At 52.8% G+C, this 14,353-nt stretch overlaps 1 protein-coding gene across 1 annotated transcript; it reads left to right on the top strand.

Moving 5' to 3' along the window:
* Positions 1 to 215: 215 nt before the first annotated feature.
* Positions 216 to 13,437, top strand: TSKS (testis specific serine kinase substrate). The gene is made up of 10 exons (XM_044760062.2): positions 216 to 574; positions 8,085 to 8,180; positions 8,402 to 8,485; positions 8,800 to 8,910; positions 9,482 to 9,768; positions 10,354 to 10,548; positions 10,978 to 11,151; positions 11,824 to 11,959; positions 13,024 to 13,148; positions 13,281 to 13,437. Exons 1-10 carry the CDS (start codon positions 362 to 364, stop codon positions 13,435 to 13,437), a joined length of 1,578 nt encoding a protein of 525 aa, XP_044615997.2. The 5' UTR covers positions 216 to 361.
* The last annotated feature ends 916 nt before the right edge of the window (positions 13,438 to 14,353 follow it).

Here is a 14,353-nt window from a genome sequence, read left to right as displayed (position 1 = left end):
TCCAGCAGAGCAGAAGTCCCACCGTGGGTGCTGGAGGAAGGGGAGGGGGAGAGGGGCAGGGGCAGGCCAGAGGGCAAGGCAGAGGGGAAACAAAGAGCGTGGGAGGTAGAGAGGAAGAAGGGAGTGGGGAGGGAGGGAGGGAGGGAAATTTCAGTGGGGAAGGAAAAAGTCGGAAGGCAGGGGAATGGAGGAGGAAGAAGAAAGCAGGCAGCGGGGATGGAGGAGGAAGAAGAAAGCAGGCAGCAGGGATGGACATAAGAGAGAGTAGGGGGTGTGGAGACAGGGAGGCAGGAGGGCCGTACCCCGCTGGGGCTGCATCTTGACCCTCTGCCTGTCCCTCCTCCCCAGGGTGGAGCCTCGGATGTCCCATGAGCCAATGCACTGGTGCCTGAACCTAAAACGGTCCTCGGCCTGCACGAACGTGTCACTGCTCAACCTGGCCACCATGGAGCCCACCGACTCCTCAGGGACAGACTCAACCACGGATGACAGTGGCCTGCTCGCCCTGCCTGGGCCTCCAGCCTCCCCCACCCCACCCTGGGCTCCGGATGACCCAGACATCACGGAAATACTGGTGAGGGACCCCCGGCTGGGGAAGACCAGGGTCCTCCCCCTGGTGGTAGGCAAATGCTGAGCGTGGGGGGGGGGGTCTTCTCAATTTGGAATGTGAAGGTACTGGTCACCCTTGGAGGCCCAGAGGAATGGCCTTCTCCACCCCTAACAGCTGGCCACGAATCTGTTCCATCCTGGGCGAAGGATGCCTGCTGCCTAGGCGTTGGTCTTTAGTTCATTCAGTCACTTTCAAATGTCCTGAGTGAGGTTGAGATCACCGATAGGAGTCAGGCCAGGTCCCTGCCCCAGGGAAACTCCCAGCTTGGTGGGGGTGACAGACACAGACTGGGGGGATAAATTCCATGATGGAAGTAACACTGGGGAGCCCAGAAAAGGGCCTGTCAAGCCAGGCTACGGGTGTCAGGAAAAGCTTCCTGGCGGGCAGTGTTGAAAGTAGGCTTTGATGGATGCATAGGAGTTCTCTGAGGGGATCACCTAAGAATCTGGGGCAAAACTGGGAGGTGTTCCGGGATCCTCAGTTTCCTCATCTGTAAAATGGGAAATGTATGTGTTTGTGCTTTCAACAAATATTTCTTAAATGCCTATGATGCCCCAGGCACTGGTCTCGGAACAGGCAACACAGCAGGACCCAGGACAGAGTTCAGGATATACCCGTACCCACTTCCTGAGGGTGTCATGACAACGACGTGCAGTTCACTCATGTAACGGTCTTAGCACAGTCGCCAGCTGTAAGCCCAGAACAAGTGTGGGTGGTCACTATTGTTATTATTATTTATCCACATTTCACAGATGAAGCTATTGAGACCCCAAAGGTTAATAGTCTACCCAAGGTCGTGCAACTTCTAAGTCACAGAGCCAGGTTTAAGGGTCAGGCGGGTGGGGGGCAGCCTGCATGGATGGAGGCAGCAGATGTCACTGCGGGAGGCCTGAAGAGGAAGGACGTGGCCCAGCCGGTCGCTCAAGGAAGGCCTTCCAGAAGAGGCAACACGCAAGCTGGATCTTGAAGATAAGAAAAGGGTTCTTCAGGCAGAAAACAGGGAAGGGTGTTCCAGCTAGCCGGAACAGCATGTACAAAAGGACAGGGGTTGAAAAGAGCCCAGGGAAGGGGCGTAACTGCAGGGAGGTCCTTGTGGCTGGAGTGTGGTGTGTGAGAGGGATGAGGCTGTGGGGAGGGGGCATTCTCCTGAGGGCAATGGGGAGCCATTGAGTGTTCATGGGCAGGGGAGAGGAGCAAGTCGGGGGTTTGGGCTCCATTCCCATTTATTGAACACCTGCGCTGTGCCACATCCCTATGGTGGGGATCTCATTTTCTTCTCTTAGAAGTTCTGTAGGGGAAATGAAATAATTACCAGTCTAGAGACCGAAAACAAAAATAACTGAGCTATAGAGAGGTGGAGCGACCTCTGCAAGGTCGGAGAGCTTGTAAGAAGCAGGGCCAGGATTAGAAGCCTAGGGGGTGTGATGTCAAAGCAAAAGTCCTTTCTTTCCCTGGAAGTCTCCTCTGTGGCTGGGTGAGAGATGTCTGGAGGGGACAGACTGGAGGCAGGGAGCCGGAGAGGAGGCTGGGCGAGGGTCCAGGGTAAGAGGACCAGATGGAGAGAAGGGAGCAGGGCAGAGAGAGTCCCAGTGGGATGGATGCCCGAGACATCTCCTCCCCCAGCAGCACAGTCTCCTCCCTCTCTGAGCATCGCTCAGGCAGCACATGCAGAGGTCTGCTCCCACCAGGGCTATTCCTGACTCACATCCCCCCAGTGGATCGTGACGCCAGGAAAGAGCCCCGGGCAGCCAGGATCAAGGCTGGGTGCAGCCGCGAGTGTGCGTGGAGCTGCAGGGGAGTATCGGCCTCTGCAGGGAATGGAGACAGTAATGACAGCCCGCACCTCAGGGCATGTGTAGGAGCCGTAGAGGCGGACAGCAAGGGCACACACCAGCACTCAGCACTGGAGCTGCATCCGGAGAGAAGGCTGATGGCAGAGAGGAGCGGGTGGAAACCCAGGGTGGAGGGGCAGACCCAGAGAGAGGGAGCCAGAGACCCAGGGAGAGGGGGACAGATACCCAGAGAGAGAGGGACAGAGACCCAGAGAGAGAGGGACAGAGACCCAGAGACAGGGGAACAGAGACCCAGAGAGACAGGGACAGAGACCCAGAGAGAGGGGGCCAGAGACCCACAAAGAGAGGGACAGAGACCCAGAGAGGAAAGCAGCAGACACCAGAGAGAGAGGGGAACAGAGAACTCGCGAAGGAGGGAGGAGAACCAGGGGCAATGGAGACCCTGATTGAGAGAGTGACAGTTCCCAATTTGGATGAGAGACTGTGGGACAATGGTGAAGCAGACAGCTTTGGCTTCTGTCTTAAGCTATGACATGTTTATGAGACCGAAGGATGCCAATGGGGAGGTGGTACTGCTTTTGGGGAAGGTCAGTGAATGAATGCCAAGATGGACGGGGCATGGTATCTGACCCATCTGCGACGTGCCCTGCTGTCTTCAGATCTCCCTGAGGCTCCTGTGGGGTCTTGGTGCTGAGACCCTTCCTGGTAGATCCTGTCCTGTCATTATTTCTAATGACACTGTCATTAATCACTGTGCTTGGCTTATTGATCATATCGTCTTGTTGACCCTTGCTCAATGAGCAAGGTGTCCTGATTCCCATTTTAGGAGAAAGGAAACTGAGGCAGGCTCAGCATGGGGAACTGGATCGCCCAGTTGCACGGCGTGTTGGTGGTGGAAGAGGGATTTGGCCCCAAGCCTCTGGCTCGCCCTCTCATGCCATTCACTTTTCAGCAGAGGGTGACAGGCTCTGTGCTCACCACTCCGCAGATCTGCTCTCAGTGAAGCTGAATGTCACCTCCAGAAACCCTCACTGCCCTTCCTCTTTTCCAAAGAAATATTGACCAAGGGCCTTCGTGGGCCAGCCCATGTGCCTGCCAACAGCAACCCTATGAAGGGAGCTATTAGTCCCATCTCCATTTTACAGGTAGAGAAACAGAGGCACAGAGAGCTGAGGTCCCCTCCCTAAGGTCATCCAGCTAGTAAATGGGAGAACTGAGTGACCCCAGGACCTGCTTTCCTCATTTCCTAGAACAGCTACCCACAGGAAACCCAAGACCTTCTGGGTCTTCAGTTTAAAAATATCCCTTTGTGTATTGGTTAGCTATTGCTGTGAAACAAATTATCCCCAACTTTAAAACAACAAACCTGGAGTGGCTTAGCTGGGTGGTTCTGGCTTAGGGTCTCTCATGGGGTTGTGGTCAAGAATTTGGCAGGGCCTACAGTCATCTGAAGGCTTGACTGGGGTTGCACTTCCAAGGTGGTGCACTCACGTGGCTCTTGGTTGGAGGCCTCAGTTTGTCACCACATGGGCCTCTCCATAAGTGGCTGCTAGAGCAAGAGAGAGCAAGCAGGAAGCCACAGTTCCTTTCAGGAACTAGTCTCTTATGTCACACACTGCCACTTCTGCCTTATTCTGCTGACTAGGTATGAGTCACTAAGGTGAGGCCACACTGAAGTGAGGGGAATAAGACTCCACATTTTTAAGGAGCATCAAAGAATTTGTGGACATATTTTAAACCACCGTGGTTTTGTGGGGCACGGGGTTTTTTTTTAGATGCCTTTCATCAGAATGAAGAAGTTCCCGTCTATTTCTAGTTTGTTGAGTGTTTCTATCATGAAAAGGTGTTGGATTTTATCAAATGCTTTTTTCTGTCTATTGACATGATTGTGTGCTTTTTCCCTTTATTCTATTAATGTGGTATGTTCTATTGATTAATTTTCGTATGTTGAACCAACCTTGCATTCCTGGGACAAACTCTACTCAGTTATGGTGTATAACCTTTTCATGTGGCTGGATTTGGTTTGCTAGTATTTTGCTGAGGATTTTGTGGCTGTGTTCAGAAGGGATATTGGTCTGTAGTTTTATTTTCTTGTGACGCCTTTGGTTTTGGTATGAGGATAACACTGGCCTCATAGAATGAGTTAGGAACTGTTCCTTCCTCTTATACTTTTCTGGAAGAGTTTGAGATGGTTTGGTTGCAATTCTTTTTTAAATGATTGGTAGAATTCACTGGTGAAGCTGTCTGGTACCAGGCTTTTCTTTGTTGGAAGTTTTTTTGATTACTAACTCAATCTGTTTATTTGTTATGGATCTATTCAGATGTCCTAGTTCTTGAGTCAGTTTCTGTAGTTTTCAGTTTTCTAGGAATTTTTCCATTTCATCTAGTGCCAGCTTAAAAAGCAAATTTGCGTCTTATTTTATCTCAAAATGAGTTTATTCAGGAATAGCCAAAATAATTGCAATTCAGGACGTGCATGCTATGGCAAACCATAGGCAAAGCCAGAGAACAAAGGGGGCCAGCTGCCTTTATAAAGAAAAAGGGGGAGTAGGGAGGGGGTGTTCTAAACAAAAGTCTGTTGGGGAAAAGTAACAGTTCAGGGCAGCACTTGCTTCTCATTGGCTGAGCCGCGGCGTTTCTCATTGGCTGAGCTGCAGTGTTTCTCATTAGCTGAGCTGTGGGTTTTCTCATTGGCTGGGCTGTGGGGTTTCTCATTGGCTGAGCTGCGGCATTTCTCATTGGCTGAGCTGCGGCATTTCTCATTGGCTGGGCTGTTGCTGGTTGGGGAGAGAAATCTTCCTTTAGTAGTAAAGTAGTTTTACTTCCTATCAGAGATGCAGCTTCTGTCTCTTCCTGTTTGGTGTAACTGACCATGTGTGATAGGGCCTGAGAGCTCCCCCTACAGGCCTTCCCAGCTCCAATTCAGTTAAGGTTTCTTTAATTTCCACATTAGGTTATCAAATTGGATGTCATACAATTGTTTATAGCATTCCCCTATCATCCTTTCTCTTTCTGTAGGATAGGTAGTAATGTCCTCTCTTTCCTTCCTGGTTTTAGTAATTTGCGTCTACTCTCTATTTTCTGATCAGTCTAGCTAAAGATTTGTGAATTTTGTTGATCTTTCAAAAAACCAACTTCTGGGGTCAGCCCCGTGGACAAGTGGTTAAGTTCGCACGCTCCACTTCAGTGGCCCAGGGTTTTGCAGGTTCGGATCCTGGGCACAGACATGGCACTGCTCATCAGGCCACGCTGAGGCGGCATCCCACATGCCACAACTAGAAGGACCCACAACTAAAATATACAACTATGTACTGGGGGAATTTGGGGAGAAAAAGCAGGGGGAAAAAAAGATCAGCAACAGTTTTAGCACTGGTGCCAATCTTTTTTAAAAAAAAAAAAAAACCACCAAAAAAAAACTTCTGGCTTTGTTGATTTTACCTCTTTTTTTCTATTCTCTATTTCACTTTTTTCTCATTCCAATCTTTGTTATTTCCTTCCTCCTGCCAGCACTGGGTTTAGTTTGCTCTTCTTTTTCTAGTTTCTTAAGGTGGAAGGTTTGGTTATTGATTCTGAGTTTTTCTATTTTTTGATGTAGGTGTTTATGGCTCTAAATTTCCCTCAAAATATTGCTTTAGCTGCATCCCAAAACTTTTGGTATGTTGTGTTTTCATTTTCCTTCATCCCAAAGTATTTTCTAATTTCTCTCGTGATTTCTTCTTCTACCTATTGGCTGTTTATGAGTGTGTTGTTTAATTTCCACATATTTATGAGTTTCCCAAATTTCTTTCTGCTATTGATTGCTAATTTCATACTACCGAGGTCATTGAGGTCAGAAAACATACTTTGTGTGATCTCAATCCTTTTAAGTTTATAGAGACTTGTTTTGTAAGGTAATACATGATCTATTCCAGACCACATAGAGTACGTTTCATGGGCCCTTGAGAAGAACGTGTATTCTGCTGTTTCCAGGTGGAGTATTCTATAGGTGTTTGTTAGGTCTGGTCGGTTTATAGAGTTATTCAAGTCTTCAGTCTCCTTGCTGATCTTCTCTCTGATTTAAAGCGAGGTAGTGACGTCTCCCATGATTAGTGTTGAACTGCCAATTTCTCCCTTTAATTCTGTCAGTTTTTCCTTCACATGTTTTGAAGCTCTGTTAGATGCATATATATTTATACTTGTTTTAGCTTCTCGATGACTTGACTCTTAGAGTTTTTGCCAGTTTTTTTCATTCTTTTTAGGGAAGGGTAGAATTCTGAGGTTCCCGACTCCACCGTTTTGTTGATGTCACCTTAAGCCAGTATTTCTTATCACACTTGTTCTCCAGAGGAATCATGCAAGAAATGCAAGGGTGTCCCCACCTTACAATAGAGGAAACTTGTTCTGTCTTTTCTATTTGCGTATTCAGCAACTGTGAAAGAAAGCCAGATAACTGGTTGAAGCAGGATAGTTGACTTCTCACATCAAAGTGTTAACAAGTCAAGCAAGTCTGCCCTTCAAATGCAGCAAGTTACGGGCTCCCGTGTTCTGGTGGCTCAGCTATTAAGGCCCAAGTTTAGCTGCTGTAAGAAAAAGATACAAAATAACACATCTTAAAAGAAATGGAAAATGTCCTCTCTCACGTGTAAAAGTCTTCATAAGTGGCTGGAAGTGAGCTCCACAGAGTTAAGGATTCAGGCTTCTTCCATCTTGTTGTGTCTTCCATCTCATGGCCCAAGATGGCTGCTCTGGCTTTAGCCATCAGTTTTGCATTCCAGCCAGCAGGGAGAGAGAAAGAGGGAAGTTCTCCCTCCCTTCCTTTCTTAAAGGCATGACTTAGAAATTGGTGACATTATTTCCACTCACATTCCATTGGCCAGAACTTAGTCACATGGCCACACCTAGCTGCAAAGGAGCCTGGGAAATGTAGTCTTTGGCCGGGCAGCCATGTGCCAAGCTAACTTTTCTACAAATGTGGAAGAGGGGAGAGTGGACCCTGCCACACGCATCCTTTCTGAGCCACAGTTTGTTTGGCAGGAGTCACAAAGCATTGTATGGTGAAATAAGGTAGTGATGATCAGAGGTTGCACGTGTCCTGGTTTAAAATAAAGACACTGAGGATAAATTCTGATGAGGCCATCCCATGTGCTGTGTAACTGGGAGAACAAGGGACATCCCTTCTCTGAGCCTTATTTGCTTCACTTACAAAGTGGGCCAAATAACATCAAGAGGTGTGGTTTTGAGGAATAAAAGGGAAAATATATGTAACTTCTTGGCCCGGTGCATAGTGAGTGCTTATATCCGGAAAGTGGGTTATCTTTAGAATTCTCCAGTGCCTGGAGAGAAACACAGAGTGTTTTAACAATTTATCTTATTTATGTCTGTCGACCCCAAAGGCATTTTTATTTCAGTGTTTAGTTGAGAGCATCTTGCTTCCCGGACATGTCTAAACACCCCCTCCCACCCACTCCCTCCTGGCTCTTATTTTTCCTCCCATTCACCCAGCAGAAAACAAGTCCACCCCTGGTTTTATGGAGCAGGAATACCAAGAATCAGAGAGGTGCAGCCCTGGCCCAAAGTCACACAGCCATTCCAGGGCAGAATCAGGGTGTAAACCCAGCCTCCGCCCAGTTCTAGACTTTTCCTCAGGGTTGGGGTTTGCTCCCACACGCCCACGGACCCACTTGTCTCTCCTTCTTCCCCAGAATGGGGTCAACAGTGGGTTAGTCCGCGCCAAAGACTCCATCACCAGCTTGAAGGAAAAGACCACCCGGGTCAACCAGCACGTGCAGACGCTGCAGGTGTGAGGACCCCCCCCCAATCCCCCTGCTGCCCCCAACACCTCCTCTTCCTCCAGGCCATCTTCCCCTCTTAGCGCCTTCCTCCTACTCAGTGCACCCATAGCCCAGTTGGGGAGGTTGAGGCTCAGAAGGGAAAGAGACCCTCCCCAGGCCCTGCTTCTGCTCCCCATCGGGTGTCCCCTTGTGGCCCTGCCTAACCCCTCCTCGCTTCCGTGCTCCAGAGCGAGTGTTCTGTGCTGAGCGAGAATCTAGAGAGAAGGCGGCAAGAGGCCGAAGAACTGGAGGGGTACTGCAGTCAGCTCAAGGTGAGCCGCTGGGGGGCAGGAGTGGGGCGGGGAGAAGGGAGGGACAGTAGGAATAGGGCGTGGGGGGGGGGTGGGGAAGTGGGGACGCATGGAGTGGGACACGAAAGAGTGGGAGGAAGCAGAAGAGGAGCCCAGGAGAGGTCTAAGGAGGAAGCCATCCCTTTAGCCAAGTGAACGAGGCTGGTGAGGGGCAGACCCTTGAGCACAGGGCAGACGTTGGGGGAGAAGTGGGTGTGTCTTGGGTGCGGGGCTGGAGCCTGTAATGGAAAGAGCGAGGGTGAGCGTTGGGGGGCGGAACTGGAATGGGAAGGCAGGGCCCCCGCCCTGGTGTCCTGACCCAGGAGAACTGCCGGAAGGTGACCCGGTCGGTGGAAGACGCTGAAATAAAAACCAACGTCCTCAAACAGAACTCTGCCCTGCTGGAGGTAAGGGGGCCGGGGGGGGGGGGGGGGGTGGAGGGGTGGAGAGCCTGGACTGGGGGAAGAGAATCACCTGAAGGTAGACTTCAAGTGGGACTTCCTGCCCTGCCACCACCACCACCACACTGCCCCTTCGTGTTCACGGTCATTCTTCTCTGTACACAGTCACATTCGGGTCCCTGTCGGACTTGGAGTGGCCATGCCCCTCCTGCCCACATGCCCACTGCTTTCCCAACAAAATGCTGGAAAAGCTTCCCTTGTTCTTCCTAAACAGGAGGGACTGGAATTTGACACGTTGGAGGGTTGGAGGTGGGGGGTGGAGGGCTGGATGGAGACACAGAGGCAGGCACTCCAGGTTAAAGTGAGCCGGACTCCAGCTAGGCTTCAAATGAGACATCCTTCCCTAGTAACAGCAAGCGGGAGTCCATCTAGACTTCAAGCGGGACTTCCTGATATGCCATCCCCACATCCGTTTACTTTCCAATCTCAGGGATTCACTGGGCGGACTCGGGGGTGGAGGTGGTTGTGGGAGGCAAGGGGCTGGACACCGTAAACCCTGCCCGCCTGCCGCGCTCAGGAGAAGCTGCGCTACCTCCAGCATCAACTGCAGGATGAGACGCCGCGGAGGCAAGAGGCCGAGCTGCAGGAGCTGGAGCAGAAGCTGGAGGCCGGCCTCTCCCGGCACGGCCTGGGCCCCGCGGCCCAGCCCCCGGGCAACTCTGGCTCACCCGGGAGCCCCAAGGAACCCCCGCGACCGCGCAGCCTGGCCCCAGGTGGCTGGGGAATGGGGCCCCGGGCAGGGGAGAGCCCCATCGGGAGCGAGCAGGAGTTGCAGAAGGTCTCTGCCGGCCTTGAGGAGCTGAGGTGAGCGGGATCCGGGGGTGAAGCCTTGGAGGGGCTAAATGGGCCCAGGGGGTGGAGCCTCGAGGTGCTGAGGTGGGTGGGCCCAAGGGTGGAGCCTCGAAGATCTTAGATGATAGGGCCTTAGGGAGTGGAGCCTCGAAGAGCCTAGGAGGGAGCATTCTAGGGCAGGTGACCCGGAAGGGCAGGACCCCAAAGAACTGAAATTTGAGTATAGGGCTGGTGGGAGGGAGGTCCGCATCTGGTGAAACAGAGGTGGGCGGGGTTTGGGAAGGGAGAGGTCCTTGGAGGCTCCAAGTTCAGGGGACAGGGCTGGGGTGAGTGGTGCCCTGAGGAAGCAGTGTCGGGAGAAGCTGATGTGGGGCTGGGGGGCAGGACGAGGGAAGGGCCAGGATACCTGATAAGGGGTTAGAGGCGGGGTTCTGGAGGACTCAGAGGATTCCAAAAAATGGACAGTACAGGAGAATTTGGGGACTGGGGGAAGGCGAAGGGGGAGGGGCGGGGTCATGGGCGGAGTCTTGGCGGGGCAGGGCCAATGGGGACGTGTCCAAACCTGGCCATGACCGTCCCTTACCTCTGCCCCTCCAGGAGGGAGGTGTCCTCGCTGACCGCCCGGTGGCATCAGGAGGAGGGGGCGGTGCAGGAGGCCCTGCGGCTGCTCGGGGGCCTGGGTGGCAGGCTGGACGGCTTCCTGGGCCAGTGGGAGCGGGCGCAGCGTGAGCAGGCGCAGACGGCGCGGGGCCTGCAGGAGCTGCGGGGTCGAACGGACGAGCTGTGCACCATGTAAGGGCCAAGGCGAGTGCGCGGCCTGGGGGATGAGGGGCGGGGCTTTGAGGAAAGGGGTGGGCCAATCAGCTGGGGCCGACACCGTATACTGACAGGAGGAAGCTCCAATTAGAGAGTAGGGAGGGGCGTGTCATTCCTAATAAGGACTGAGGGGCGGAGCCAATTAGAGAAGAGGTGTGTTACATACCTTAATAGGATAAAGGGCGGAGCCAAGTAGGAACAGGGAAACCCAATTAGAGAACAGGGAGGGGCATTCCAAACCTTAAAACACAAAAGGAGGGGCCAATCAGAGCAGAGAGGGGCGGAGCAAGGTCTTGTGGCCGACTAGATGGAGATGGAAGCGCAGGGCTCATAGTCGGTGGAGCCTTGCGAAGATTTTAGTGATGGAGAGGCGACCTCGCAGCCCTGGTTACTCTCACGCCTCAGGGTGGAGCGATCGGCAGTGTCTGTGGCTTCACTGAGGAGCGACCTGGAGGGGCTGGGCCCAGTGAAACCGATTCTGGAGGAGCTGGGACGGCAGTTTCAGAGCTCTCGAAGAGGGTCTGACCTCTCCATGAACTTGGATCGGGGCCCACAAGGCTCCTGTGCCCGTTGTGCCAGGTAAAGGGGCGGGACCTAGCTCCGGGTACATTTTGGGTCACGTTGAGGACAGACGAAGGAGGACAGATTGAAGGAGATGGGGCACTGGTGAGCTGGGTGGAGACGGGGCGTCCTTATGCATGATAGGACCGACCAGTCGTCCTGCATTGTGGAGCCGAATTGCTTCCCTTCCCAGAAGGTGAAGTCAGCGTCTTGTGGAACACAAGAAAGACTTGATACATTTCGAGCATCCTGGATTTCCAGTGCATTGTGGGAAGGCTGGGATGTGGTCCTCGGTGGGAGGCAGGGTTTCTCAGTGCATTGTGGGGAAAATGAGACCTCGGTGTATTGGAGAGAAAGAGATACCATGTTTGGACCATATTAGGGACGGGGAGACTTCCAGTATAATTTGGGGTCAAGTTTAATGCATTGTGGGAACCGTGAGTTTTTGATGAACTGAGGGCTGTCTGGGAATGGGAATGGGAATCCCTAAGCACTCTGGGAATTTCCCACGCTGTGGAAACCAAAGGATAGCGGATGCACTGGAGGTTGGCCCCAGTGCATGGTGGGAGGGTTGCCTGGGGGCATAATGGAAACGGGACCTGGTTGGAGGATGGGCAGGGGGGCATGGGGCTTCTGGGAGTGGAGTTGGTCCTAGGCATCTTTCACTTGGTAACCACCCCTCCTCCCCAGCCAGGGGCAGCAGTTGTCCACAGAGTCCCTGCAGCAGCTGCTGGAACGAGCGCTGACCCCGCTGGTGGACGAGGTGAAGCAAAGGGGCCTGGCTCCCGCCTGCCCCAGCTGCCAGAGGCTACACAAGAAGATTCTGGTACCAGGGACCATGGGCCACCGTGCTCCACTTTTCTGTCAGGGCGGGGGGGAGGGGAGCCCCGGGCATGAGGCTTCTGGGAAGGGCTGAGCTGTAGGGGAACGCTCAGCTCTAATGCGTGGGGTGGGGGGAGAGGCAAGCAATTTGGTGGTTAGTAAGTCCTAGGTCAGTCATTATGGAACGTTGGGGGATGGCCTTGGGCCCAAAGCATGATGGGACATTGGACCTGATGCATTGTGGGACAGAGGAGACAGACATCGTCTACAGCTTCATGGAATACATGCCTGATTTTCTATAGACCTTAAGAGAGACAAGGCATTCTGTGGGGTCATTGAGGTCAGACAGGGGACCCAGCGAATATAGGTCGTAGTAAGCTAATGCATTATGGGAAGTGGTACCACAGCTCTCCGTGGGGCATTGCACCATAGGCTCAAGCCCAATAGCTAATGGAACTTGAGACCTATGTGCATTCTGAAAAACAGAGATCTGGTGTATTATGGGAAATTGGCCGGATGTGTGATGGGACATAAGTTGTAGGGGGCAGCACAGACAAGTGAGGCATTATGGGACATGGATGTGGCAGAGCTACAGGACTAATGCATGATGGCGCATGGGACCTGGCGCCTTGTTGGATATGGGGAAGCAGAGTGCTGTTATTGTGACAGAGATGCTGGTTAATAATAAGGAGTTGGGGGGTCTTGTGAATTATAGGATGTAGAAGGTCACGTGACGGGATACTGGGGCCCAGACGCTCATCAAATGCATCATGGTTCATGGGCATTAGGGGACAAGATGACAGATGCTGATTTAGTGCTGGGACAGAGGAGGCCAGTGCATTAGGGGATGGAGGGTGGGACAGACACAGGTTGAGCACACAGTGGACTTTGGAAGGCCAGTGCCCTTTGTGATGCTGGGGTCAGTCTGAGGCTTGAGTCAGGACGGGATATCCTGGGGGAGGAACGCAGGCCCCCTGGGCCCCTGCCCCTTGCCCTTCGCGATCCAGCTCCCCCTCCACCCCCAGCCCAGTCCGGCAAGCCCAGCCGCGCCTACACTCCTCTCCCCAGGAGCTGGAGCGCCAGGCCTTGGCCAAACACGTCAGGGCAGAGGCCCTGAGCTCCACCCTTCGACTGGCCCAAGACGAAGCCTTGCGGGCCAAGAACTTGCTGCTGACGGACAAGATGAAGCCGGAGTGAGGAAGGAGGCTGAGGGCATGGGAGGAGGGTGAGGTCTCGGGGAAAGGGCCTCAGGCACCCCGTCCTTCCCCTCCAGACCCCTGGCATGGGCCCCGCAGGCACCAACACCCTGCGCTGTGTCATTGTAGGGAGAAGGGAGCCGCTCTGGACTATCTACACTTGAAGATGTGCTCCCTCCACGATCAACTCAGCAATCTGCCACTTGAGGGTTCCACAGGGACGATGGGGGGAGGTAGTGGGGGGGGAACTCCCCCAAAACGTGGGGGCCCAGCCCCTGAGCAATAAATGGCCCCTCATGCTGGCATGAATTCCGTCTCCTGTTTGGCACCAATAGAGGGCTAGGAAATTGCACACACACCATGCGCCAGCCTCTGTGCTCCCTGTGGCTCAGTCCTCGGCCAGTGGGGTGTCGGGGTTTCCAGAGCGGTGCTGAGGATGATACGGTTCTTTGAAAAGGAGGTACGGGGTAGAAATAAGGTTCTCTGGTGCAGTTTGGACCTGTCGAACCAACATTTTTTAGGATGATTTTTACTAGATAATTGTATTATCTATTTGCTGTGTAAAAAAATTACTCCCACTCCCCAAACTTAGCTGCATAAAACAATAAACATATATATATATATATATATATATATATTTAAAGATTGGCACCTGAGCTAACACCTGTTGCCAACCTTTTTTTTTCTTTCTTTCTTCTTTTCCCCAGAGCCCCCCAGTACGTAGTTGTATATTCCAGTTGTAGGCCCCTCTGGTTGTGCTGTGTGGGACGCTGCCTCAGTGTGGCCTGATGAGCAGTGCCATGTCTGCGCCCAGGATCCGAACCAGCGAAACCCTGGGCCGCCAAAGTGCTGCACGCAAACTTAACCACTTGGTCACGGGGCCGGCCCCTAAACATATGTTATCTCACACAATTCCTGAGAGTCGGGAATCTGGGAGTGGCTTAGCTGGATGGTTCTGGCTCAGGGTCCTCATGAGGTTGCAATGAGGATGTCACCTGGGGCTGCCTTCATCTGAAGGCTTGGCTGGGGCTAGAGGTTGCCCTTCCAAGATGGCGCACCCACTTGGCTTTGGGTTGGAGGCCTCAATTTCTTGCTGTCTGTTGGCTGGAGGCCTCAGTTTCTCGTGGCAGCCAACTTCCCCCAGAGCGAGCAGTTGAAGCAAGAACAATCAGAAAGCTGCAGTGCTTTCAATGACCTGATCA

This window comes from Equus asinus, chromosome 26 (assembly GCF_041296235.1).
Source record: "Equus asinus isolate D_3611 breed Donkey chromosome 26, EquAss-T2T_v2, whole genome shotgun sequence".
NCBI classification, from domain to species: domain Eukaryota; kingdom Metazoa; phylum Chordata; class Mammalia; order Perissodactyla; family Equidae; genus Equus; species Equus asinus.
This window is presented reverse-complemented; position numbering and strand designations above follow the sequence as displayed.

Bases quoted from the DNA above. Each gene is read 5' to 3' on its own strand.
- TSKS (XM_044760062.2), top strand. From the start codon at position 362: ATGTCCCATGAGCCAATGCACTGGTGCCTGAACCTAAAACGGTCCTCG. The intron at 575-8,084 runs GTGAGGGACCCC...CTTCTTCCCCAG, and splicing joins CAGACATCACGGAAATACTG to AATGGGGTCAACAGTGGGTT. The intron at 10,549-10,977 runs GTAAGGGCCAAG...CTCACGCCTCAG, and splicing joins ACGGACGAGCTGTGCACCAT to GGTGGAGCGATCGGCAGTGT.